Source organism: Podarcis liolepis (assembly GCF_965112155.1).
Source record: "Podarcis liolepis genome assembly, chromosome: 3".
Lineage (NCBI taxonomy): Eukaryota > Metazoa > Chordata > Lepidosauria > Squamata > Lacertidae > Podarcis > Podarcis liolepis.
Genome location: NC_139557.1, coordinates 121,417,885 through 121,444,553, shown reverse-complemented (window position 1 = coordinate 121,444,553; position 26,669 = coordinate 121,417,885). Strand labels below are relative to the sequence as shown.

Below are 26,669 nucleotides of genomic sequence, written 5' to 3'. Positions count from 1 at the left end.
GTACGGCCTCTTTGAAAGCGGGCCTGCTGGGGCTGATGGGAGTTTGAATCTAATAACATACAGAGGGCCGCAAGTTCTCCATCCCCCACCCCCGCTTTGGGCAAGCTGACACTCTCAATGCTAAAAATGTTTTCCTTCGTTTATTTGCTTCGCCCAATTGACATTTCTCAGGAGTGCTTTTTTCACATTGAAGAGGCTTTTCAGAGTTCTACTGTGGCTTAAAAACCGTACAAATGAATGGTAAAGCTATCAGGTAAGAGCTTCGCCATCCTGCTAGCTTCAAACAAGGGTTTACTGAGCTTGCTTGCCCACTGGAAACCGTGGTTAGTCAGTCTGTCCCCTAGGAGCCGGTTTGGATCCCATTTAGGGGTTCTGCAGTCACAGGGTGATAGCAGAACCAATTCAACCAACGTGAAATAGCAGTAGATCTGACTTCCTTGGAGATTCACCCAAGTGCCCTCTGTTTCCTGCGGCCCGCAGTCAGACAATCTACTTGCAATCCGTTCAGAAACACGGAGGGCATTTACTGGAATTTTAAGGGCAGCAATGGCTCTCGATCACAGGTGGCTAACCTTTGGGAGGGGAAAAGGCTGAATTTGACTCATGGTCAATCCTTAAGAGAGGCACACATCAAAATGGCCAGTGGGTGTGGACAAAATATAAAAGTGAATATAGTCAAAAAGACACATTTTGAAGTCTGGGGCATCAGAAAAACTTTTTGGCACCATAGCAGGGAACCTTCAGGACTGGTCAGTAAAAAATAACCCCTTTTGCATTGGCGTAGCCAGGATTTTTGTTGGGGGGGGGCAGACCCTCAGATTTGTATTGGTTTAGGGGGGCAGCTGCCCCCCAGCTACGCCCATACCCTTTTGTTAAAAGTTGACACATTTGTGGATCGGGGGCTACTTCTGGCATCTCAGTATCTCAATGAGGAACCTATGGGAACAGTCAGTTACTATTTTTAAACCATTTAAAAATTATTTTATTTAAAAATGAGGGCCTTGAGAGGTTTTAAAACCTCTTCGGGCATCACTGCAGGAGAGCCATAAGAGCAGTAAAAGTTGTATAAAATTGGGGGGGGGGGTGATATTGGTGAGGCACAATAAAACTCTTGCTTAGCCCCCCTTCCCCTTCCAATGCTCTTCTCAGCTGTTCTCAACCTGTGGGTCTCCAGATGTTGTTGGACTACAACTCCCATCATCCCTGAGCTCTGGCCTTGCTAGCTAGGGGTGATGGGAGTTGTAGTTCAACAACATCTGGAGACCCACAGGTTGAGAAAGGCTGCTCTAGATCAAGGAGGAATTCAAGATTACAGAAACGACTCCTTGGCCCACAAAACTGCTCTATATCCCGTAAATTGAGGTAAGTGTAGCATTTCAAATCTGTTCATTACCCTTCTCCATACGCTCTTCTCTCAAGTTTATTTTTACCCAGAGATTTGGCACTCCAGAGCCAGATGAAAACATTCACTTTGACTTTGAACCGAACTCCCGACTGTGGCTCTTCACCTTTTCTTGCAGCCAAAGCAGTTTTTTCGCCCACTGGGGCCCTCAAGCAAGGAATGTGTTGACTCTGGAGCAGAGGGGTGATTTAAATAGAACGGGGCAATATTTCTGTGTGTCTGGAGGCAGTTTTGTGTCCCTAGGCATTTGTGGGAGGGGGAATGGAAGGTGATGGATGGGGCACAGGAATGAAGATCTGGCGTGGGGTGGGGGCCTCAGAGTGGACACTGACCAGAGGGACAGATGAAACGTGGGCATCGGGGATAGACAATTTGAGGCACCTGTCCACGTACTACATCATTCTGGAACAATGTGGATTGCCCTGTTATGAGAGACGCTTTCGGCGTGTGGGTTATCCGATTCTGTACTTACTAGAACTTACATTACTAAAACTGCCAGCAGATGCCGGGAAAACCCAAGGCGGCAGGAGCAGAGGAAAATTCAAAGGGCAAAGGGGCGTTGGGGGAAATATTCTGAGACTTGGTGTTCAGCCCCTCTTGCTTCCAGGTGCCATTCGTGACAGAGACCTGCCTTCTGCCCCGGAGCAGCGGGAGAGAATCTGCAACTTCAAGGAAAGGCTCGCAGCGGGAGGTGGTGCCCCATTATTCTTGACCGCTGGGAGAGAGTTTGCGAAAAGGGGGTCCGGATCCAAACGTAAAGCCAGTCTTCTCCCAAGCTGGTGCCCTCCAGATCCGCTTTGGGCTACGACTCCTTCGATTGTGCCCCATAGGGCTGATTATTATTTATTAAACTTCGATCTCAGGGCAGTTCACAACATTAGAATCGCAGACATGGATGACGGGAGGTGCAGCCCAAAGCATCTGGGTGGGGACATCCAGTTGGGAAAGGCGGAGAAAATTGACCTCCTGGGCTGCCCAGGGCCTGGTGGTTTGATTCCTTCCTGTTGCAGCCCTGCTCTGCCAGTGGTGTCTGGAAACTCGGGGTTGCCCCGGCTTAACCTTTGACGCGAGAACTTCTTCTGAGCTCCGATCCAAATGAGTGCAGCGGTTTTCTTTTTGTAGGGCAAGAAGACAGAAGAGTTCTTCTTCTCTGTGGTGACTACAGGCTAGAGGAATTCTCTCTAGTGAGTTTCCACTTCACCGTAGTACCTGCCTCCGTCCACCGGGAAGCTCTCCCCCCTCTCACCCCCTCCCCCGGCACCCTCATGGCTAATGCCCCCCCTCTCTTTCTCTCTCTCGGCAGGTGCAGCAGGTGCAGGTGTTTGCTGATGTACAGTGTACGGTCAACTTGGTGGGCGGAGACCCTTACCTGAACCAGCCGGGTCCTGTGGGGGCCCAGAAAGCCTCTGCCGGCCCCCAGACCCCCCAGGCCCAGCAGAAAAGCCTCCTGCAGCAGCTACTGACTGAATAACCTGCTTTTCAAAGGAATGTGAAATTTAAATAATAAGACATAGAGATATATATATAAATATAAATATATATATATTATATTTTTCTGAGATTTTTGATATCTCAAAAACTTGCAGCCATTCTCGTAGTGTTTGGAGCAAAAAAAAAAGTTCCCCCTCCCCTTTCTTTCTTTCTTTCTTTTTTTTAAAAAAAGGTAATGGATGATGTCGCAAAGTGACAAACCAGTTGAGCCAAAATGACAGATGATCCTTATTTTTGTAATCAGTTGCTGGCTTCTTCTTATCCCTGATGGAGGTTACTTGGTTTTAAGGGGGGGGGAGCGTGTTACGAGAGCGAGGGGAGGCGTCTTGCTGGGGGGTGGGAAGGAAGAGGAGTCGAGTTCTCAGTTTCAGCTGGATCTGTCACTGATTTGCGTCTTCAGCGAAGCAGGAATTGGGTGAATAATCGCACTCGTCTCGTCTCTGGGATGTTTTTAGCTGTTCTTAAAAAACGCACACGCCCTTGACTGACCGCCCCCCCTTCCCCTCCCAACCCGTTTGTGCAATCAGCTTTTTCTAGCAATTGTGAGTTTGTCGGTTTTAAAGAAATAATCATGATGATGACGATGATGATAGAGTATTTTGACCCATTTTTTTCCATGTTTTATGCTGGTATATAGACGGCCTCCTTAGCGAAAAAAAGGCCTCTGTGTATATGAAAAAAGGGGTGGGGAGCTCGTACAAAAAGCTAATATAATAATTTTTGAAAAGACAGACACACAAGTACAGTTTGGGGAATAATTGCAATATTTTTTAGGGGTCGGGAGGGCTGGGGAGCAGTGGCTCGGGGAGCAAAACGCCGAGGGTCGACGCTGTGCCATCGTTCCTTTCATTTCGACAGGGTTTGTGATGCGGTAACCCTTTGGAGATGAAGTGGGAGGGGTTGACAGCAGAAGCCTGCGACAGAGTTGCGTCCTTGGGCTACTATTGTAGATAAAATTCTTATTAAAAATTAAGCAGTCCTCTCTCTCTCTGCTTTGATTGTGTTTAACAGCCAAGGTAGCTTAAAACTATTTAAAATAATATTGATGATGATGATTATAATAATAAAAAAGGCAATTCTCTGTGGAACGGGAGACAAGCTTGTTCTTTGCCCCTCTGAGGCCTTTTCAGTGTAAATAGCTCAAACCTCTTGTATAAATTGCTTTCCTTCTCTTTTTAGTTTTGGGGTGGGGTGGGTTGCTCTTAAATAGCATTGCTTTTGGACGGGGGGGGGGTATTTCTTTCTTTCCTCTTTCTGAAATTTTGTTGATGTGTGAAAACAAAACTGTGTAGCTTTTTGTTAATTGAATTTGCAAGAGTTTAAAAAAACAAAGAGACAAAGTCGGTGGCTTATGTTGCATTATTGCGTAAAAAGGACAACATGGGGGGCTCTGTGTGCGTATGTGCTTTTTTGTGGGCTGTGGGGAAGTGGCTTCATGGGGAGAAGGGCTAGGAAGGAAAGGGAGCCCATGAACGGTAGTCTTTTAAATATTTTTATTGAGATTTTTCAGATAAACAAAAAGCACCTAGTAGCAAACAAGACGCATTTAACAAAGCTTGACTACAAACTGAGTTCCATTGCTGCTTGCAAATGCACAGAAAGAAAAACCCAAATAGCAACAGCACTTATGGAAGACCAAGAAAGATAATATCTAGAATTCAAGCTATAGGACACAAAAAAGGTATACCAGTCCATAATGGATGATGGAGATCTGGAGGAAGGACTGCTACCTGCGGTTGCAAAACAAATTTGACAAATGGAAACCAAATAACTGAGGGCGAGGCTTTAGATTTAACCCCTCTCAGTTGTTTGTTAACACTTTAGGACGCTTTCTGTGACTGGCAGCCGCCATATGCCAGTTCCACCATCATCACCAATCCCAGCTTAGCTTATAGATCCTTATAGAACACATTTTGCATGGTTTCCGGAAAGAGCGATAGTAGCGCTAGACCTGCGTGTGGAGGAAAAAATGGTTGCATAGCAGTCCTCTTGACCATGCTAGTTATTAAAGTGTACACTTCAGAGCACCTCTGAGCCTACCCTCAGCTGCCGAGATCTGCTATACAGAGCAACACTCCTTCCTTGCTCTTTCACATATGTACTGGAGTTTTTATGAAGCTGGGGCAGGGCCATGATTCAGCACCAGGCCTCAGAGCCTCTATAACATGCTTTACTCCCTCCTGTTGCAGCCAGGGGTCTGGGGAGGTTTCATCCTTCCTTGCTTTGCCATTCACACAACATGGCTCAACCCTGCAGAAACCCTCACAAGCACCGGTGTGAAGCACTCGGAAGAGAACTGAAACCCCACCATGTTGCTGAACGTAACATCCAAGTTATTGCTTACATTATTAACCTGGCTCTGTAATGGATTCTAGGGAGCAGCTTGGTCCAAGTAGCTGCTGAGTTTCAAAGCATGGCAGCTCCTAGACCCCAGGCCACAACAAGGAATGTGTGGGGCTTCAGCACTCGTCCGGCACATCACCTTCCCCAGAAATAAAAGGGGAGCGGAAACAAACTATTCCAGCTGCCACAAGCTCTGGTGCCTTCCAAGGCTATAAACACACTTAAGTAGTTAAACTTAAGAATCCCAAATAACAAATCTAGGTATTGCATGGCTAGGAATTTCACAGCCAGACTGAAGCAGGTGGTGAATTATATGCCCAAGACACTTCAGAAATATGCAGCCAGAGTGACTGAGTGTTGCATTTTGAGGACAATGGGTTCTTGCACATGGTTGTGGAATACAGAGCACAGCAAAAGGTGTGAAGCAGCACCTCAAAGGCCTGCTGTGAAGAAACAGTGTTATTCACTTGCTCTGTCTTGAAATACTTTCACGGTCCTCCAGATTTTGGACTCCAATGTTGGAGGCACTGTGCCCCCGATTACCAGCTACTGGGACTCAGGTGGACAGAATGCTGTTGCGCTCATGTCCAGCTTGCAGACTTCACAGAAGTTAGCTAGTACTGTGGTCAATGGGTGTTACAATCCAAAACAGTTGGGAGAGAAGCAAGTTGGCAAAGGCTTCTTTTAACCAGTTTGCAATCCCTAAGAATACTGCTAAGTTTACTTGGCACCTTTGGTGAGCGATTTTGTCAGAAACGTCTTCAGATTCCAGCAAGGCCTTTGAGATTCCTACATACAGTGGTGCCTGGCAAGACGAAATTAATCCGTTCTGCGAGTTTCTTCGTCTTGCGGATTTTTTCGTCTTCCGAAGCACGGATGCACCCTGGTACTGTATTATAATGGGATAGCGGGCAAAGCACAAAGCGGGTCGCTCCCCAGCAGGAGGAGTTTCCCCAGCCTGGAGGATCTGTTGCCGGGAAGAGGCAAAGACACCCCCTCCCACCTCCCCACGAAAACAGCCCCCCTTCCTCTGTCGCCAAGCCTTGCCACGTCTTCGCTCGGCCAAACCGCGTCCCACATCAAAGCCCCAGCCCACTCCTCTCCCTCTCTTTCCACGAGGTGCCAAAGGAAGTTCGAGCCCAGGAACTGAGGGCGGACGCACGAAGCACCCGGCGCGGACTCTCCCTTGCTCCCCCCGTTACCTTGCGCCACGCCGCCGGGCTCCCCACAGTCTCGGCAGCTGCTCCTGGCTTCTTCCCACCCCCGCAAAGGCGCCTTCGCGGCGGCCCAAGCACAGTGGATGCCTCCTCCTCCTTGGTCCCCCTCCTCCTGCCTTCGTGCAGTTAGGGCAAAATGGAGCAGCCACGTGGGGAGGGGGAGATAGAGAGAGAGGCAGAGGCGGCGCAGAGACCCAGCCAGATCCACTGGATCCCAGCCCACCTGCCTCCTCTGTGCCCTTTCCAGAAGAGGATCCCTCTGAAAAAAGTAGGTCGCTCCCTCGCTCCCTGCCAGCCCAGTTCCCACTTCAAAAGGAAACAAACTCGCAAGACGTTTGGTCTTGCGAAGCAAGCCCATAGGGAAATTCGTCTTACAAAGCACCTCAAAAAACTAAAAACTCATTCGTCTTGTGAGGTACCACTGTACTTGTGAAAAGCAGACAACCACCCCAACACATTTTCCAAGCCTTTGCAAAAAAAATAAAAATAAAAATGGCCTTCTCCATTGTTTGATAGCCCACTTCTGAGCCTAGCCCAACAATCAGTGTCAATGAGCAAGTTTTGTTTCCATAAATGTATAGCATCAGTCCAAGAGACAAGTATAACCTCAAGTTTTGCCTTACAGCAATCTACTTGGCTGTCCCCTCCCATGTGTGCAATCTTGGCAACAATGCTAATAAAGGAAAAGGAATTCCTAGGCAACAGGCCATAAAACAGAGTGGGGAGCATGTGGCCTTCCAACTGTGGTAGGACTCCAACTTTCCTCTGCCCCAGCCAGCGTGGCTGCAGGTCAAGGATGATGATGATGTGAGTTGTCCCTCCAGATGTTGGCATGTAAGCTTCCCCACTGCTTCAGATGTTGGAATTCCTAGCCAACCCAGACCACTGGCTATGCTGCCAGCAACACCACCTGTGAGGCCACAGATTTCCTCCCACAGCCCTATATTTTTCTCTCTCTAACATGAATACTGCTGTCAGCTTTCAAACCCCCAAGAATATTTTAGCAGGCACAGATCAATGTCACCCAGAATCCTGCCTCTGGTTTTTTCATCTTTAAATCGATCAAGGTGTGCATCAAGAGTTTCTTCTTAAAATAAGAGGGGTGTTTTGTGCTAAAATAAAAGAACCCCAGCTCTATATCGGTCTGAACAAACCCTTCTTTAATCATCTGCAGAGACGCACATCAGTTGAAACCACAATTACCAGCAACATGCAATGAAAAGATGGTTCCTGATTCAGTTATTGCACTTCACCATGGTACTGCAAATTGTCCATAAACTCTCGGCCACAAGTGCCTACCTGAGAACTGGATTTTCTTGGCCAGTCCTGAATAGGGCCAGAAATACATAAGATCATTTCAGCAGTTTGAATTTCTTCAGGTACTGGTGTACGTGCTCCTTAGGGTATGGGCGGAGAGCAATGCAAGTGGCAATGTTCTCTGGCTGTTCAACCCACACTTTGTGATCGATGTTGTTTTGCTGCAGTGCCTCTGCTAACGCAGTCAATGCACACTCATCTGGGGCCTAAGGAAAGAAAAGTGGGCAGGGGAAGGAAACCAGATTCTTACTGCAACACCCAACATTAAAACAATGCCAAACTGCAGTAGCTTCCACAGGGTTACAGCAGAAGGACTAGTTCACCTCTGCTTTTTAATACCAGAAGAAATTTACTTGCTATAAAATATAAAATAAACAGCATCAGCTGAGAGCTCTCCTACTGCAGAGACTGGGAGCCTGTGACCTTCCACCAGATGCTGCTGGACTGCAGTTCCTATCAGTCTATGGACAGGAATGATGGAAGTTGGAGTCCAACAATATCTGGAGGTCTGCAGGTTCCCCCTCCTCAGCTTTAGCACAAGCAGAGACAAAGGAAGCTCTTGGTCCAACTAGCTCAGTATTGTCCACACTGACTGGGAGTGACTTGCCAGGATTTCAGACATGGAGTCTCTCCCAGACCTACCTGGAGACTGATGCTCTTTCACTGAGCTGCAGCCCTTCACCAACACAAGAAGCTGCCTTATACTGCTGGGCTATCTAGCTCAGTATTGTCCACACTGACTGGCAGCAGCTATCAAAAGACTTCAGACAAGGAGTCTTTTCTCATCCCTATGTGGAGATGCCAGAGATTGAGCCTCTGCCACTCACCTGCAGCCCCTCTCTAGCAGTGTTACTTCCTGCATGCCCCCTGCAACAGTCAAGCTGCTGTTGGAAAGAGAGTTGCCCCAAAGCGCTCTGCTAGAGCTCCCCTCTAATCCTCCACTTTGCCACACAGTGTTCGAAACTCCCATGGTTCTCAACGCATTTTGCAACAGGGAATTTCATTAGCGCGAGCTCTGGGTGCAGTACTGGGCCTAAGATTTGAGATTAAAACTGCAGAGTGGAAATAAAGGAGGACCATTTTCTGCCTCCCCACTTCAAGCTACTCTCTGAAGACTGGGGAAGAGGCCCTTTTAAGAATACATAGGGGTGGGCAGAGGAAGGACTAGGCCATGTGAAAAATGAACACAATATTTTAGCTGCAGTTCATTCATTTTCAGCTTTGTATTCTTGTTATTAAAAAGTGTGCCTGGACATTCTGTTGTTGCACCCACAACCTAGGTAGAAGGTGCCATTTAACTCCTAACTTTCATATCTCTGTTTCTAACACTTGCCACAGGAGTGACTCTTGATTACAGGGGGCTAAAGGGATGAGAGACAGGTTACCCACCCACCCCCACCCCCCATGTTATTGGGCAGAGGAAGAACCCCTTGACTAACAAGCCTTTCTGGGTCTTTCCGTCACAGGCCAATGCTGAGCTGGAAGACTGGTGGGCTGGCTGTACGGCAAAAAGCAACACAATCCCCACCCACTTACTGAAGAACCAAGGAAGGGTCGCCATATCAAGCCAGGCCACTGGCATGTCCAGTTCAGTATTGCCTACACTAGCCAGCAGCAGCAGTGTCTCTCCTAGCCCAACCTGGAGCTGCCAGCAGGGCTGTAACTCCTCAGCCAACTCTGACCACTGGGAAGTACTGCCCTGGGGAGGCGGGGGGTTGTCCTGATGAGCCAAGTGGCCGAGGCCGAGGTTCGAATCCCCGCTCAGTCACGGGGCTCACCGGGTGACCTCCTCTTAGCCTGGCCTACCTCGCAGGGCTGTTGTGAGAATGAACTGGGATGGGGAACCATGTGCACCACCTTGAGCTCCGTGGGAGGAAAAGGTGGTATGTAAATACATAATAATAATCAGCATCCTAGACAGCATCTTAAAAAGCAGAGACATCACCTTGCTGACAAAGGTCCGTATAGTTAAAGCTATGGTTTTCCCAGTAGTGATGTATGGAAGTGAGAGCTGGACCATAAAGAAGGCTGATCGCCAAAGAATGGATGCTTTTGAATTATGGTGCTGGAGGAGACTCTTGAGAGTCCCATGGACTGCAAGAAGATCAAACCTCTCCATTCTGAAGGAAATCAGCCCTGAGTGCTCACTGGAAGGACAGATCCTGAAGCTGAGGCTCCAAACCTTTGGCCACCTCATGAGAAGAGAAGACTCCCTGGAAAAGACCCTGATGTTGGGAAAGATGGAGGGCACAAGGAGAAGGCGACGACAGAGGACGAGATGGTGGGACAGTGTTCTCGAAGCTACCAGCATGAGTTTGACCAAACTGAGGGAGGCAGTGGAAGACAGGAGTGCCTGGCGTGCTCTGGTCCAGGGGGTCACGAAGAGTCGGACACGACTAAACGACTAAATAACAAATACATAAACAAGCAAAGCCTTTCCCCCCTCACCTCCAGCACGACGGTCCTCATGCTGCCGCCCTGGGCCAGGTAGGCCGCCGTGTCCGGGTGGTGGTAGTGCGCGTGCACCACGTCCAGGGCCGCGTGGCAGGCCTGGGCCACCGAGGCGCCCAAGGGCCACGAGAGGGGCTCCCGCCGAAGGTCCCCCCTCAGCACCACGTACTGAACCAGCGCCCGCGCCGCCATCTTGCTCCGGGTGGGCGGGGCCCGCGGCTCCAGGAAATCAGGGCTCCGCCAATAGGACGGCGGCGAACGGAATTCTGGGAGGGGAAGTGCGAGAGAGAGAAGGACGCCAGGAAGGGGGGTTGGAAATCTCCACAAGAGGGCGGCCATCTTGTTGTACGGAAAGTCCTGTTCGAACGGAACGAGGCCGCTCTTGAGGGTTATCATTCGAAAGCGGGACAGCGCCCAGGACGCCCCACGCACGCGAGCGCGTGACGCACTTCCGCCGCTGGGCGCCGGTCGCGCGGGCTTTTCGAAGGCGGCGGTTGCCGCGGAGACGGCGGCCTGTTCTTCCGGCGAGGGAGGCGCTCGAGTGACCCTGTCAGGGCGGCCCTTGGCGGAGGATGGACGGCGGCGGCGGTGAGTGAGGACTGGGCCGCGCCCGGTTCCGGGCATGGAAAGGGCTCCGGGGAGTCAGGAGGAAAGGCTGAAGGCAAAGGGGAGTCACTGAAGGTTCATAGTATTCAAAATATACCGGTATATAGATAGGCAGGTAAAGAGAATAAAAAGCTATTGAACGCTAATAGAATTCAATAGAGATAGATTAATATATATTATAATATAATATATTATATATATATAATGTTAATCAATATAGATAGATTCAATGTAGATAGATAAAAAAGCTGTTTTACGTTAATTGAACTAAAACAATATGTGTATTAAAAAGCTACTAAACATTAATAGAATTCAATATATATACTGTATAGTATATATATAGTAATAGTAATATATTAATAGTAATATAATAATAGTAATATAGTAATAGTAATATAATAATAGTAATAATAATAATTTGTTATTTTTACACCGCCCATCTTTTTACAACAACAATTAATTAATTATTCCCCAGCCGCTCTGGGCGGCTTCCAACAAAAGATTAAAAATACATTAAAACATCAGTCATTAAAAACTTCCCTGAACACAGCTGCCTTCAGATGCCTTCTAAATGTCAGATAGTTGTTTAGCTCCTTGACATCTGGTGGGAGGGTGTCACCAGCAAGAAGGCCCAGAAGGCCCTCAGCCCTGGAACTCAGTGTCTGGGCAGAACGATGGGGGTGGAGACGCTCCTTCAGGTATAAAGGTAAAATCTATAGATAGATTTTTAAAAGCTATTAAACATTAATACAATTCAAGCTATATATGTAGGGTAGGTAAATAGACAGATTAAAAAGCTATTAAATGTTAATTTAACTAAATATATATATATGTATCTATAGATAGGTAGCTATAACTTTTAAAAAGTTTAAAAGTCTTACATCATGGATGCCAATTTTTCTTAATGGGTAGGGTATAAATTATAAAATTATTATTGTTGATAATTTTATTGTTTTTATTTCTTTTGTGCTTTCTTGGTTTGTTTTGCAATCAAATGGAGGACAAATTAAATAAACAAGCCACACGTGGGTGCGGGGCGCAAGGGGTGTGTCCTCTAGTCACTGATATGGCTGAGGAAGACCAGAGAAGAATCGTTAGAGCCGCCCTGCGGCCAGATCAGGCCAGCAACGGGTGCTCAGGAGCATTACTGCCTTGACTGTGGAGAGCAGAGCACAACCTACCTGGGCATCTTGTTTATATGAGGCTGATTTATCCCACAGATTGGAGGTGGCAAATGCTTCTTAATACCAGTTTCTTGAAGCGACAGGAGGGGAGAAAGGGCTCTTATGCTGGGATTCTGTTTGTGGGATTCCCATAATGGGCATCTGTTTGGCCACCGTAACAACAAGGTGCTGACCTATATGGGCCCCATTTGGCCTGATCCAGCAGGCTCTAGACAGCATCTTAAAAAGTAGAGACATCACCTTGCCAACAAAGGTCCGTATAATAAAAGCCATGGTTTTCCCAGTAGTGATGTATGGAAGTGAGAGCTGGACCGTTAAGAAGGCTGATCGCCAAAGAATTGATGCTTTTGAATTATGATGCTGGAGGAGACTCTTGAGAGTCCCATGGACTGCAAGAAGATCAAACCTCTCCATTCTGAAGGAAATCAGCCCTGAGTGCTCACTGGAAGGACAGATCATGAAGCTGAGGCTCCAAGACTTTGGCCACCTCATGAGAAGAGAAGACTCCCTGGGAAAGACCCTGATGTTGGGAAAGATGGAAGGCACAAGGAGAAGGGGACGACAGAGGATGAGATGGTGGGACAGTGTCCTCGAAGCTACTAATGTGAGTTTGACCCAACTGCGGGAGGCAGTGGAAGACAGGAGTGCCTGGCGTGCTCTGGTCCAGGGGGTCACAAAGAGTCGGACACGACTAAACGACTCAACAACAACAAAGCAGGCTCTTCTTCCAGTCTTAACTTAAAATTAGAGAAGTTAATTCTCACGAGGTGAATTTAATGGCAAGTTTTGCATTTGTCCACTGCACCAAATATGCAAATATAGTTCGGTTGTTCTCTGCAGTAGAAACAAATGGATGCTGCTGCCATTGACTTGCATTGTGGTTCTTTGCAGGTATCTTTTCCCACCTGGAAACGCTGGAAGCTTCTGCCCGCAAGAAACAAAGGGAAAAGAGAGAACATGAGGAGAATGTGGACAGAATGAAAGCAAGGATCAAGGAACTGAGGCGTCAAAGAGATTTGCTGAGGGCCAAATTGGAAGTGTGTCGTTCTCAAGTAGGTGCAACGTGCACCGTGAACCATGGTGAAGTTTAAGCCTATGGCAGCACACGGTTGCATGCACAAGTGGGGAAATGTGCAAAAATTAAATACCTTATGATCAAGTCAGAACAGTTGCTTATATTTATTTAGCAACTTAACATTCTTGTCTTAACCCTTAAGGAAATTGGCTATGCGTAAGAAATCTTTCTAGAAATCCTAGACTGAAGCCTCTGCTGTGGTGGCTTTTTGCAGTTAGAGATGTCCAGGTTCATACATCTTCAACAGCACTTGAACTGGTTTCTGCTTGTAGTGCCAGAACATGCCACTTAATAACAGCTGAGCGTGTGGTCTTTTGTAGATTGTTGGGGCCAAAGACAAAACCAAAAGTGGTCCTCTGACTTCTAAGGCTACAGAGATTCAACAAGTCCTTCTGGAGTGGAAGACTGAGAGCACCAAGGAGTTACTACACGTCTTTCGTCTGACAGGTAATCTCCTCAGTTGTATGCTGCTTGGCTAGGTCTTTGCTGGGTGGAGTCTCCCCCAGGTCTCTGTCTTTTTTGCTCTAATGACTTAATTCAGCATTTGGCACCTCTGCTGCAGAACACAGAGGTTGTGGGGTGGTTCATCTCTTAATTCCCTACTTGCGTCGATCTTTTTTCTTCGTTTTTATTGTAAATGTAAAAAGTATACAAAAGGTGTTGGTGAAATAGGCATTCATCACACCATAAATAACAAATAAAGGAGAAGGAAAGCTTTTAGTTCTAATGAAAAGCATCTTACACTCTTCAAATTTTTCATTATAGAAATGACTTGTTTGTCTGTTAGTTTATTCTCATACATTATATCTCTCTTGTATGGCTATAATAAATTAACATACATAATAGCAACATCCCAAATTCCAAAAACCATTCAGACACAGGATAAATATGTTTATTTCTACAAATAGTTATTGACATTTTACTGGGGTCAAAATAACCCCCATTTGAATAATTCTTCCAAATAATTTACAAGCATATTTCTGAGATCCATCGGTATTTCACAATCTGCTATTTTCGTAATATAGCTTAATACCCTTTTTTATAGCAGCTGTTTGTGTGCTTCATTCTCCTCTTAGGACTGCTTCTTATGTATCCCAAACGTTGGGGGTCATCCTGAGCACCTAAGGGTGCAAGTTCCTTCTTTCTTTTCCAATGACAAGTCCTTTGAGTCTAGAAGGCCAAAAAGGGAAGAGAAAGCTTGGGACCAAGCAGAAGCAGACCGTAGCTGGGCACCCTGGGTGTTTCATGAAACCACGTGCCAGGATCAAAAATAAGAAATAAATTGGCACAATATTAGAGGAAGCTGGAAACTGTTCATCATCTGATGCTCCTCCCCACTGTAAAGGAGCAGTCTACTCTTAATACTCCCGCTTTTGTAAATCTGATTTGTCGCAATACGGAGTAAGGATGTTTTTCCCTAGGCCTCAGTGGGAAGCTTACCAAGCAAGGAGTCTGTCTGTGCATCAGCACTGCCTTTGAAGGCACCTACCTGGACTCTTATTACCTGGACCTCCACATTCACCAGCCAGTCCGGATCCTGCGCCACTCCGTGCCGCCCTTCATCCCCTTGGAGCACATCGCTCGCAAGCATCTGCAGACAGACATCAAGCGCTTCTTGTCTGTGCTCTCAAACCACCTGAACGCTTACGCTGGGAGAAAATTCCAGGCAGATCAGTTACAGGTAGGAGAGACCCTATTTGTGCACTCCAGAGTCCATGTGTGTGAAACGGGAAGCAATATTTTTATTCTGCCTGTTCACTGTAATTGAACGATCGGTCAAAAGGGAGAGCATTACTGAAGGTCAGGGTGGGTGGAGCTGCTGTCGTCTCAAAACTCTGCTTTGCCTTGAGGCTTCTGACTGCTTCCACCATGAGGGGTCAACTGCTCCTGGCCAGTTGCTGGTACAATTTGTGTTTCAAACCATGTAAATCATGGGGCAACCCACAGGATTTTGGCACAGCAGAATTTAGGGGAGGAGTTGTGATTTCCATTTTTTTAAGATGAGAAAATGAAAAATGAAAATGAAAAAACCCCAGAACACATTAAAAATACAATAACCAAAATTTAGTTATTTATGTTTGGCTGTCTGTAAAAACCCTGAGCAAGATCATACATGGATACCAAGTACCTAGAACTTTGCAGGAGCACTGCCTGCTACTTGCTAGTCAGAAAAGGCGTTTCTCCATTACATGGAAAGTAAATGGTCCTTGTGTTTGGTTGACAGGTTCATATTTTGCACAATAATGACTACGATTCATGATAAATAAGCAATCTGTATAATAACTGACCTCAAAATTGCGCTTGCGTTTTTTAGTAAACAGATTTCAAGTCATGCTACGTTGTCATGCATTCAGTTTTAAAAGCATGTTTACAGACAAGGATATGTGTGCTTGGATTACAAAAGATGGTGTTTTCAAACTGAATATGTTTAACAGACACTTAATATAACTGAACTTTTTTAAAATTCTGTTTTAAATGGGTAAATATTACTGATTTTGCCTTGGCCCACTGACCCCCTCCCATGTGAGCATCGGCATGGACAGTGTCTTCGGACAAGGCCCATGCAGAGCAGGGAGGCAAGCCTCTTACCCTGGGCCTCAGAGGTCTAAGGCGGCCGGGGACCCCTCCAAGAGCCGATTGCTTTTTTGAGCTTCAAACTGTATTCTAACAAGGCCTCGGATAAGCTCTGCACAAGCCTGCTTTAGACACTCTTAATATGCACTATGCAGGCTGGCCACTAGGTGGCCTTGGACAAGTAAGCTTTGGCCTCACAAAGCTCTACGCAATACTTAATACAATAATAATAGAGATCCTGCTAAAGGCCCTGATCCTCAAAGTGATACGCTGCTGGCTGCAGGGAGAAGCCTAGGTTCTTCTCTCTCTAGCTTTGTTTTCTCTCATAAAGGACATGGGGCAGTATCCAGCCAACATGCTCCATCATTTCAAGGATTTCCACTTGCGTAGTGGAACTCCACCCCCTTCCTTCCATGCCCCCTAAATCTGTTCTGTGGATTATCTCAAAAATCTGCAGCAGATTTGGGGAGTGTGCAGGGAATGCACAGTGGGTGACGAGTTGCATTCTTGCACTGGCAGAATGAGTTAGTTGGATACCACCCATGGGGTTGGAACCCACCAAACAGTCACTGATTCAGCTGCATTCATTTGCCTGCAGCCCACACCTGTTGGTAGCCGCTCTGTGGATTATCCCTCACGCCCACAGCAATGGGAGCAAAAGGTTTCCTCTGTGATTGAAGGCCAGTTGAGTAAAGCCATCCAGTTGGATCAAGCAAGATGCATGCAACAGGGGAGCCTAGCAACACACCGTCCCAACTTAATAATAATAATAATAATAATAATAATAATAATAATAATAATAATATCTTTATTGTCATTGCCCCCTTCGGGGACAACGAAATTACTTGACTGCTCCATAAAAACACTAATTAAGCAATACAGTATAATACAGCAAGGGAGATTAGATGACTTTCAAAGTCCGGGCTTCCCATTCAGGGCCGAGATCGCTCTGGGGAAGAAGCTGTTCTTAAGACAGCTTGTTCTTGTCTTCATCGTCCTGTATCTCCGTCCCAACGGCAAGAGCTCGAAGAGACAGTGACCAGGATGCGATGGATCTTTTGCTATGTCCAGTGCCTTCCTAGTGGCAGCCCAGGGAAAAAACTGGATTTTGAGTGTGGGACTCAGTGCATCTCCCCCCAGAAGGAGAACAATTGTCTCCAGCACAGGATTGTTCTGTCCAACACCTCTGGTCGGGATTAAGCCAGGGAGCGAGATTGAAAGCTCATTCTCTCTTTACTTTCTCCCCCACCCCCAAACAACAACAACCTCCTGGAATAAGAGCTGTAATTTGAATTGCAATTCCAAATCCGGCACAGACTTTTCCTGTCAGGCTGGATAACCTCTGAATAAGGCAGGCTGGTGCTTTAGAACAAACGTATCCATCCACACATTTGGGAAAGCGGTGTGTGTGTTTTTTACAGTGGTTGACCTCTGGCGACATCCAGGGTGCTGCATGCAGAGCTGAGCTTTTCCTACAGATCTTAGTGGTTCTACAGTTGCCTCTCCTTGCTTGCAGGAGCGTTTTGCTGCTTTCCTTGAAGGACATTTGCAGGGGAATTCCTTACACAACCTACTTAAATTTAACTATGGTGTGGCAGGAGAAGATCAGACTTTCCCATTCACAGCAAAACTAACTTACGGAGATCCTGTGAGTGCCTTCCCAACCGAGGTCACTGTTGCATGTAAAGGTGAGAGAACTGCAGCTTGGGGTTGATAATCTACTATATACTTTAGAAAGTTGTTTGTCCGTCTCCCACTCCCTGTCCGTCTGTTCTCTATGCATCTGAAAACAGCTTAGAATACCATCGCCCAATTTGGTTCCTGAGATGTAGGTGCCAGTTTTTGTCTACTTCTGAATATCGTCCGACGCTGTATTGATTCAAGATGGCAGACTGAACCATTCCAAATGCCACTTATTTGGGCACCTCTGAAGGTAATCATTGCCCAAATTGGCATGGTCCCTGAGATGAAAGAGAGGATTTTAGTCTACATTTGGATATTGGCAGGCACCATTTTGAATCAAGATGGCCGACTGAACGGTTCAAAAGTGCACACCTCTTAAGATATTGTTCATGCCCCTGCTGGAGGAATCTTCTTCAAAAGAGGACTTGGCGCTTCCCAGAGCAAAAGTTACAGAGAAGCAGGCGGTTTCTATGGATAATGAGGCAGAACAGGGAGATGCAGATATGAGGGGGTCACGGAAGCCCAACCTCCAACATAAGGCACAGGGTTCCCCTGCACAGAATCAGAAGTGAAGGGTGAGCTTCAATGCTCACATGAAAGGTGAGGCAAAGGGACTGCCTACACCTGTATAAAGCTCATGGATATCTTGGTGTATTAAGCTAGGATTTGATTGTGCAAAAAAAAAACTAAAGAGGTGAATCTTCAAATACTACAAACTCCTAATAGCTTAGCCAGTGGTCATAGTTATAGGATATGTAGTCTAGCATCATCTGAAAGCCCACAGGTTCCTCACCCGTTTTGAGCAGTCCTCTGCAGAACTCACAGAAATAGTATATAGAGTGTGCCTAAATGGCACGACGCATTTGCATGAATTACGTTTTCTGGGTTTGTGTTTTAGTTGCTTCCAAAGAGTTATTACACTCAAGATATGTTGCTGTAAGTGTAGAAAACTAGGGCTTCCGAAATAAACAATACTACCACCTTGTGAGGCTCCCCTGGCTGTCTTTCCCTGTACCACCATTTACTTCATAAAATGCAAAAGATAAACATTCCCCCTTTTTATGAGTGTGTGAACAAGCTGTGAGGATGAGTGGATGGCCTTTGGTCTCCAGGGAATATGCATGCAACCCAAAAAGGAGAAAGATAGGCAGTTGCAGAGTGCCTTTTCCTGCTAATGATGTAACCAATGAAACCATCCTTAGAGAGTCCAGATTAGCTTGTGAAAGCGACACTTGAGAAACTCCTTTTGGGATATATTCTCTCTCCGCCATGTGTAGATATTTGGGACAACAACAAAACCAAGTCACTTCCCCAGAGTCTGGAGGAAATAAGTTGTGTTGGGGAGGGAGACTGGCTGTTTTGTACTGTAACCCTCTACTCTTCCTCCCACCCGCTTTTTCTTCTTCAACAGAAAATTCTCCAGCCTCTGTGCTAGACATGGCGGCAGTTCATTTGCCCCTGTTTCAAGAGAAATCTCTTCATGAAGCTTTTCATTGCATCACAACCTCAGAAGAAAATCAGAGTCCATCTTCTTTACCGGGTTTGCCTGCCCCTTCCACGGGCGTGACTTCCGATGACAACACAGCTCTCTGAGATTGCTGCAATGTGAATTACCTATCAACAGTGGCACTTCTGCAGATCGACCCTACACAGAAAACCTCTGTTCCCTGTGTTGCTGAAAAGATGCCTTCTAAGCAGCTGGCTGTTTGGAGTTCTCTGCCAGCCCAGTGGGCAAAGTGTGCACCTCTAAAGTGGTGTGCGTTATTGAAGCGTGATGGAAGCAGCTACCGGCAAAATATTCTGCTAGATGCTGCTAATCCAGTTATGGGTGCGGCAGTTTTTTTCACTTTTCAACCTTTGTGCTTTCTGTGACATTGTGGAAGTCATTTCCATCCCATATTCTTACCATGAAAGGGGCCAAAGCAGGTTCACGTGGCAGGATTCACATGGGAAACAGTTCTTTTCTTTTATTTCCTTTTGAGGCCGGCTAGAGTGTTTCGATGCTGCAATTTTAAATGCAAGAAGCTTCTTGGCCACTGGTCATCTCCAAAACAGCTGCCAACCATGCAAAAGCAGCTGGAACTACGTGGAGAACCTTAAAATGCAATACGGAGTTTCCTTTTTATAAAAATTAAATGTTTCTACTTTTATAATACGTTCAAAAGCAAATTAATTGCTCACATGGACAGTAATGTGTACTTCACTGGTGAGGATATACAAGAATCTGCAGCATATGTGCTTATTGATATCAGTCTTATATTGCTCTTTATAAAAGGCCAATAGTTAAGCTCTAATATTTTGCTGTCTTTTTTTTTCTCCTGTTAAGCATCCAGTCTCCATTAGTTTTGCCATCAGGGAAACCAAGGCTGTTTTGGGCCTGTAACTGAACTCAAATAAGCAATTTCATGCAATCTCATCTTGAAGCTGGACAAACATCACTCACTTGAGCAGCTTCCCCAAGACTGTGTCTCAATCTTCCCATTTCTGCATGCTCGTTGGCTTTTTGTTATTATTCTACTCTTAAAGTCGTGTCACATCCCAGAGTTAACTAGCTTGGTATTCTGTTTCATATACCGGCACTAATACATTTGCTAGAAATAAGTTGGTTAAATAAAATTAACTTGTTAGTGCTAGTGGTTGTTTCAGCAGGGTCTTTAATAAGTATCAGTTGGCTGGTGGCAGCTTGAATTCCAATCAGGCCATGGGTGTGTTTTTTAGCAAAGGTTAGCACTGGTGGACCTGACAGCGGTGGGAGGAAGGGTAGGGCAGGTGACACTGAGCAAAATGTTGGGGCAGCAAAGGGCCAGCTCAGGGTTCCTAGCCCTCTGATTCCACGCATCACCTTATTAAAAAAAATTCCTTCCAGTAGCACCTTAGAGACCAACTATGTTTGTCATTGGTATGAGCTTTCGTGTGCATGCACACTTCTTCAGATACACTGAAACAGAAGTTGCCAGATCCTTCTATATAGTGAGAAGGTGGGGAGGGGTATTACTCAGAAGGGTGGTGGGAATGGGTGATTGGCAAATAGCTGAGATGAGCCTATTGCAGTCGTTAAGAGTCGTCAACAGGCTCATCTCAGCTATCAGCCAATCACCCATTCCCACCACCCTTCTGAGTAATACCCCTCCCCACCTTCTCACTATATAGAAGGATCTGGCAACTTCTGTTTCAGTGTATCTGAAGAAGTGTGGTTGCACACGAAAGCTCATACCAATGACAAACTTAGTTGGTCTCTAAAGTGCAACTGGAAGGAATATTTTTATTTTGTTTCGACTACGGCAGACCAACACAGCTATCTACCTGTATCTATCACCTTATTAATGCCCCTCTGATTTGTTCAGCGGTGAGACATCAGAGCATGGCATGTGCTGTGGAGACTTGGCTGGCTGGGCCTGTGCCAGTAGCTTCCTTCTGTACAGAGCCCGTCCAGCTCCCAAGAAACATCTTGGACGTGGCGTGGAAGACACCACAGACTTAAAAAACTTTGGGACATGGATTCTTCCACAAGAGCACCCTTAACAGGACTCAAGCCATGTAATAGTAAGCCTGATCTACTAAGGTGATTTCATAACTAACAGAAGCTGAGCAGATGCTTCAAGCAAGCGCACTCACTTGGGCATAATGCCGTCTGCCTCTGAACGCCAGTTGCTGGGAATCACAAATGGGAAGAGCGAGGCTGTTGTGCTCACGTCCTGCTTTTGAGACATAACAGGATACTGAACAAGATAGGCCACTGGCTTGATCTAGGAGGGCTATTTAGGAATAGGATAAGCACCCCTGTATGTCTTCAGCAGAAGGCAGAGGCATTTGCCTCAGTTTCAGGAGCTTGTGTCTTTATCGCCGTCAGACGTCTGCCATTACTGAGTCTGCAGGATCCCATCTGCAAAGCAACTGGAAGCAAGGGCTCCCTCACCACTGGCCTCTGTTACCTGGATAAGGAGCTTCTGCATTCAAATAGCTGCACTTTCTAACTTCTGCAACAGGAGGAATAGGCAAGCAATGTACTGCATATCCTCTCTGCCTTGAGACCTTCCGCTAATTGTGGAAGAAAACATCTTCCCATCAGGTTCCTGAGCTCAACCCTGCAAGGATAGTGCAGGAGGGCCGTTCTATAACACTGCCACCCAAACCAGCTGCTTGCTCCTGCTCAGAATGGTTTGCTTTTCAAAAAATCACATACTGTCACTCTTAGGCTTCATTTTGAGACGTGGAAACCTGTTCTTTAAATGAAAGCTGGTATTCTCAAATATCCACCACTCCGGAGCCAGTTCAGCCATCATCCTACCAAACTCCACACTGTCCACTTGTCTGCTTGTGGTATCATGGCATCTCTCTGGACTCTGCGCAAGGAAACTGAGCGTTTTCGCTCCCACCCCCAACAAAGACAAAACAAGACGCCTTGTAACTTTAAAACCAAACTGATTCTATTTGAGAAACTAGAGAAATAATTACAGGTTGTATTTCAACTTAACAATCGGATGAAGGTGTAAAAACAGTCTTGGACCAGGCTATATAAATCTCTCTCTTTTACAGCATCAGCAGAGGTGAGAGCAGAAAAAAGATGCAAGGCGTGGCTTGAAAGAGCCACCTCACTCTCAGAATTAAGACGCAATTAAAAATATAAAGTTAATCTGTATCTTTTATATATATATTTATATATATAATATATCTGAAATAGGACATCTTCTTAGTCTCAAAAGAAATAGATTGCACTTGCTCTCTCTTCCCCCCCCCCTTTTTTCCTCCTACTTACCTACAGTGGTTTTGTGGCAAAAGGTGAGCTCCAAAGGTAAGAACGAACAACCCAACCACGAATCTCATTTGGCTTTCTCTCCCAGCCTGCTTGCCATAATACCCACCCCTGAGTTGGCATTTGTTTCAGCAAAAAGCTCTATGCAGAGGCCAGGCACGTGGAAAATTAAGACCACATCCCCTGCCCCTTTCTTGGACTAGAAAAAGGTAACGTAGCCAAGGTTGACCCTACTCAAGCGATGCTGCAGTGGAAATTCTACTCCCGCTTCCAGACCCAAATGTGCAAGAGCCCGTGTGTTTGTGCAAGAGACAGGAATTCCTCCCACCGACCCCTCCTTACTCCTCTGCAGTCGACGTCACGAGGCAAAGGCAGGCACTGCTGTCAGAGGGAGCCCCTTTACAAATAATAACCCTCCCAGAAGAAAGGGACAGGCAAAGGGAGGGGGTGGTTTCCTGTAAATCTAATGGTGTTAGTGGTGTGTATATCAGTCCAGAGTAGGAGGTGCCGAGAACTGCGCCTCCTTGGGCAGCGCAAGAGGCACCCACCCTTTTCCGCAGCGGACGCATGCGAGGCCCAAGAGGTATCATGAGCTGTCAACCACCTGGTGAGGCAAAGTCACGCAAGAGCCGTTGACGAAGGATCCTTGTTTCTCGCGGCCTTTCATGAAGTAGGTCAAGAGGTCTCCTTTGCCCTTGACGAAGATGTGCCCTCGACGCACAAAGCGGAACCCGTACTCCTTCAGAATGAAGTGGGTTTCCTCCACCACCTGGAAAAGAGGAGGGAGAAGGTATGGGTGCAACCATCTGGCGGGACCAACCTTGCAAAGCTCCCTCCCACAATCTGATGTCAAGGGGACTCCAAGCTGCATCGGTCGGGCCAATGACAAGGTATGGCAAGAGGCGCCCAAAACATCTGCAGGGCAGCAGGTTGGCTGCTTCACCCCATCCTGTCTTGTATCGACGAGACTTCAGATTGACAGAATGAGAATGGGCAGGAAGTGGCACGTTCTGGAGGGGAGCTGGGTTGCTTGGGCTTAGTTGTTGCCACCACCAACAGCAGCCAGAAAGAGAAAACATCTGCTGGAGGGCAATCCCATGCAAAGGGCAATGTGAGATCTGGAAATGCCATGTGATTTGATCACACAATCCATAAAGCACACAATTAAACAGTGTGCAAGGAAACCCAAGCTGTGCTTTCAGCCTTGCTTTCCCAATTAAGCTCCTAAAGATGGGAAGATGGTCAAGAGATAGAAATAGGCATAGACTTCAATAACCCCTTGAACTCAGGGTTGCTGGGCTGTTTTGACCCTGCACTGCTCTGAGGCTCCTGGGAGCTGTGACAGCAGTTTAAGGCGGAAAGGGTGCTTTGTGCAAAATGAAAAGTACGGCTGGCTCTTCCTCCTCCTCTAAATGCGCTAACAAGGTGTGGCTTTTCAACTAATATTTTGGAGAACCTAGGGCTTCTTTGGAAGTTTTGTGTGAGTCACTCTCATTCCCACCACCACAACCCTTCATGACCCTCCTCACCTGAATGTTCCCCATGACGCCTGTGGACTCCATTCGGCTGGCCACGTTCACCGTGTTCCCCCAAATATCATAGTGAGGTTTGCGGGCACCAATGACCCCCGCAAGCACTGCCCCTTTATTCATGCCTGCCAAAGCCATGCGAGAGGGAGAGAGAAAAAAAATGTTTATTATTTATTTATTGCTTCTATACCCCACAAGTTTGTCTCCAGGGAGCTCAAGGTGGTGTACATGGTTCTCCCCACCCCCTCATTTAATCCCCACAACAACCCTGAAAGGCAGGCTAGACTGGCCCCCACTGTCACCCAGTGGGAGCTTCACAGCCAAGTGGGGATTTGAACCCTGCTCTGCCAAATTCTAGTCCAACCCTCTAGCCACTACAACACACTGGCTCTCTGTTCAAGTTATAAGTGTGTACTTTGCCCCAGTGTGCAGGGCCAAACTAAGAGGAGGCTGGAGAACGCAAGAAACCCCTTGCCAAATCAAACCAAGATGCCTTAGCGAAGCCCACAACCATTTCCCAGTTGACCACTCCCACCCTCCCTCTGCCAGCAACCTGTCAAAATATACTGCCTGAAATCTGGAGGCTCTGTTTTGGTATTGAGGCTTAGGGCCACTGACAGACCTCCCCTCTCAATGAATCTGCCCAATCTCTCTTTAAAACCACCTGGGCCCAATGCCATCGCTGCGTCTTGCAGCAGTAAATTCCGTAAAGCTATTCAGCGTTATTGTTTGTCCCGGTTCTCCTGTCAGCCAATGTCTGTGAAGGACTCTGTGCCTGATACCGCTGAGAAAAATGTCTATCCGCCTTCTTTAGGCTCTGCCGAAATCTTCCACTTGCCTATTCTCAGCATGAAGTTATTGAAGGACTGATAGTTGATGTTCATCAGGGTCTCCTTCATGGCCAGGGCGAAGTCGGCAAGATCTGCCAAGTGCTGCCAGCGCTCCTTTTCCGAAAGATCTTCCTTCTGAGCCAAGCAAAAGAAGGAAAGCAGACAGGATTAGGCCCCCCAGGGAGGCACAACTCCACTCCAAAGTACTTCACGAGCCTCCTGAGCAATGGATCCTCTATTCTTGTTAACACAATGAGTTACTTTGCACATCTCCAAAGGGAATGAATACAGCCAAATTTTATTTATTGAACACTAATGCTCTTTCTTTATTCCTAATATTCTGCACATTGAAGCCCATTTGTTAATTCTGAAATGGATGCAAAAAGTCTTTTTCAAGCATTGAATGAGCAGAACCCGTGACTCCTCTCTCTTCCATAAGCTCCCATATCTAACATTTCCCGGCTCCTTCTCAGAGCTCTGTCACTCGAAATAGAGGAGCAATGGTCAAGTCTCTCTCATTCAGGCTCTACAGAAGGATTTGACATGCTGCAGTGCTTCTTACACAAATCTAGTAGGCTGGACTCAGGAGTTCCCCTGGTTATTGTAAAAAGGTAAAGGACCCCTGGGATGGTTGAGTCCAGTCTAAGGAGACTATGGGGTTGCAGCGCTCATCTCTCAGGCTGCGGGAGATGGCATTTGTCCACAGACAGTTTTCCAGGTCATGTGGCCAGCAGGACTAAATGGCTTCTGGTGCAACAGAACACTGACGGAAACCAGAGCGCATGGAAATGCCATTTACCTTCCCACCACAGTGGTACCTATTTATCTACTTGCACTGGTGTGCTTTTGAACTGCTAGGTAGGCAGCAGCTGGGACCGAGCAATGGGAGCTCACCCCGTTGCGGGGATTCGAACTGCCCACCTTCTGATCAGCAAGCCCAAGAGGCTCAGTGGTTTAGACCACAGCACTACCCACGTCCCCTTGTCATTGTAACCTTTGCTAATATGGTGCCTTCTGGATGTTTTAGACTGCAACTCTCACCAGCTGTTGGAATAAGCTTTTCTATTCACTTCATGCCCATAGCTGTGCAAACTATCCCCTTCCGTTTACCTTAACAGCATTGTTGTAGCCATTGGTGTTGACGTCGGGGGTCACTCCAGAAGCTGCCATGTAGGTGCTGCCAATGGTTTTGATCTTGGTGATGCAGCGGAACTGAGGGTCATCCAGGAGCTGTGGGAATCAAGGGACAAAAAGCACACCCCCCAAAAAAATTGTGATTACTATAGGGCAGCAAACCAGTTAGCAGTTGCCGTGGAGTTGGTTGGGAACAAAAGCACTCTAGGGCCGGTCTGCACTTCTTGGCTAATGACCCCCTTCCCTGGATGGAGGGGCAGATGCACATACTCCCCACCAAGCAAATAACGCACCGCCCCACTCCAGCAAGCACATAATGCACCGGGTGCATGCGCAAAGGGTCTGGGACCCAGGCCCCATGAGAAACAGTGGAGGAAGTTGAGAAGAGAAGACCAAGAGGTGTTATGAGAGCCACCTTCAAATACCTGAACGGTTCTCCCATGGAAGAGGGAGCCAGTTTGTTTTCTGCTGCTCCAGAGGGGCAGGACTTGAACCAACGGATTCAAATGGCAAGAAAAGAGATTCTGACTAAGCAATGGGGGGCGGCGCGGTTATTGGTTTATTTTTGTTCAATTATGTACAGTGGTACCTCGGTTCCCAAACGTAATCCATTCCAGAAGGTCCGAAATGTTCGAAAACTGAGGCGCAAAGGGCTGTCAACATATTCAATTGAGAAAATTGAAAAACACGCAGTGGAAGCCGTTCGACTTCCGAGGCACGTTCAAAAACAGAAGCATTTACCTCCGGGTTTTTGGCATTCGGGTTCCGAAACGTTCGTCAATGGAGATGTTCGAGAACCGAGGTACCACTGTATTTTGTGTTCTTTTTAATAGTCTATTTATGTTGCGAACTGCCCTGAGATCTACGGATGAAGGGCAGTATATAAATTTGATTATTATTAATAATAATAATAATAAGGAAGAACTTTCTGACAGGAAAAGCTTTTCGATGGGGAGACGGACTCCCTCAGAAGGCAGTGGGCTCTCCCTCCTTGGAGGTTTTTAAGCAGCGGTTGTACGGCCATTTGTCACGGACACTTTAGCTTAGATTTCAGCATTGCGGGGGGTTGGTCTGGATGGC

At 46.8% G+C, this 26,669-nt stretch overlaps 4 protein-coding genes across 12 annotated transcripts in view; 2 read left to right on the top strand and 2 right to left on the bottom strand.

The window, feature by feature from the left end:
- Positions 1 to 3,981, top strand: part of NCOA1 (nuclear receptor coactivator 1) — a 296,235-nt gene extending 292,254 nt beyond the window's left edge. For 3 of the 6 annotated variants that reach the window (XM_083494093.1, XM_083494094.1, XM_083494095.1), the window contains one exon: positions 2,706 to 3,981. In XM_083494093.1, the coding sequence (XP_083350219.1) occupies positions 2,706 to 2,873 (168 nt within the window). In that variant the 3' untranslated portion in view covers positions 2,874 to 3,981. Of the gene's footprint in view, positions 1 to 171; positions 254 to 2,524; positions 2,587 to 2,705 lie in introns of all 6 variants that reach the window. The other 3 variants (XR_014523525.1, XM_083494097.1, XM_083494096.1) reach the window with 3 other exon arrangements.
- A 3,611-nt stretch (positions 3,982 to 7,592) lies between these two features.
- Positions 7,593 to 10,632, bottom strand: PTRHD1 (peptidyl-tRNA hydrolase domain containing 1). The gene is made up of 2 exons (XM_083494903.1): positions 10,219 to 10,632; positions 7,593 to 7,976 (listed from the first exon to the last, which is right to left on the bottom strand). Exons 1-2 carry the CDS (start codon positions 10,615 to 10,617, stop codon positions 7,806 to 7,808), a joined length of 570 nt encoding a protein of 189 aa, XP_083351029.1. The 5' UTR covers positions 10,618 to 10,632; the 3' UTR covers positions 7,593 to 7,805.
- Positions 10,633 to 10,720: 88 nt separating this feature from the next.
- Positions 10,721 to 19,637, top strand: CENPO (centromere protein O). Of its 4 annotated transcripts, none has more exons than XM_083494786.1 (6): positions 10,721 to 10,809; positions 12,903 to 13,063; positions 13,407 to 13,533; positions 14,508 to 14,767; positions 17,177 to 17,348; positions 18,755 to 19,637. In XM_083494786.1, the coding sequence occupies exons 1-6, from the start codon at positions 10,794 to 10,796 to the stop codon at positions 18,934 to 18,936; spliced, it is 918 nt and encodes a 305-aa protein (XP_083350912.1). In that variant the 5' UTR covers positions 10,721 to 10,793; the 3' UTR covers positions 18,937 to 19,637. The 4 variants fall into 4 exon arrangements, with proteins under 4 accessions (XP_083350912.1, XP_083350913.1, XP_083350915.1 ...); XM_083494787.1 differs by having other exon boundaries at positions 10,779 to 10,806; XM_083494789.1 differs by having other exon boundaries at positions 10,795 to 10,882.
- A 2,108-nt stretch (positions 19,638 to 21,745) lies between these two features.
- The window catches only part of ADCY3 (adenylate cyclase 3), a 96,459-nt gene continuing 91,535 nt past the window's right edge, over positions 21,746 to 26,669 (bottom strand). Inside the window, exons 18-21 of the mRNA XM_083494171.1 lie at positions 25,566 to 25,685; positions 24,464 to 24,590; positions 23,626 to 23,750; positions 21,746 to 22,865 (exon numbers count right to left, since the gene is read on the bottom strand). Coding sequence (XP_083350297.1) covers positions 22,683 to 22,865; positions 23,626 to 23,750; positions 24,464 to 24,590; positions 25,566 to 25,685 — 555 coding nt within the window. The 3' untranslated portion in view covers positions 21,746 to 22,682. The remainder of the gene's footprint in view (positions 22,866 to 23,625; positions 23,751 to 24,463; positions 24,591 to 25,565; positions 25,686 to 26,669) is intronic.

What these genes read in the sequence shown, in the direction of transcription:
- PTRHD1 (XM_083494903.1), bottom strand. Translation starts at nt 10,617, where the DNA reads ATGATAACCCTCAAGAGCGGCCTCGTTCCGTTCGAACAGGACTTTCCG. An exon ending in TGAGGACCGTCGTGCTGGAG is followed by an intron (nt 7,977 to 10,218) that starts GTGAGGGGGGAA and finishes TTCTTTCCTTAG; the next exon opens with GCCCCAGATGAGTGTGCATT.
- CENPO (XM_083494786.1), top strand. An exon ending in TGGAAGTGTGTCGTTCTCAA is followed by an intron (nt 13,064 to 13,406) that starts GTAGGTGCAACG and finishes GGTCTTTTGTAG; the next exon opens with ATTGTTGGGGCCAAAGACAA. An exon ending in GGTCACTGTTGCATGTAAAG is followed by an intron (nt 17,349 to 18,754) that starts GTGAGAGAACTG and finishes CTTCTTCAACAG; the next exon opens with AAAATTCTCCAGCCTCTGTG.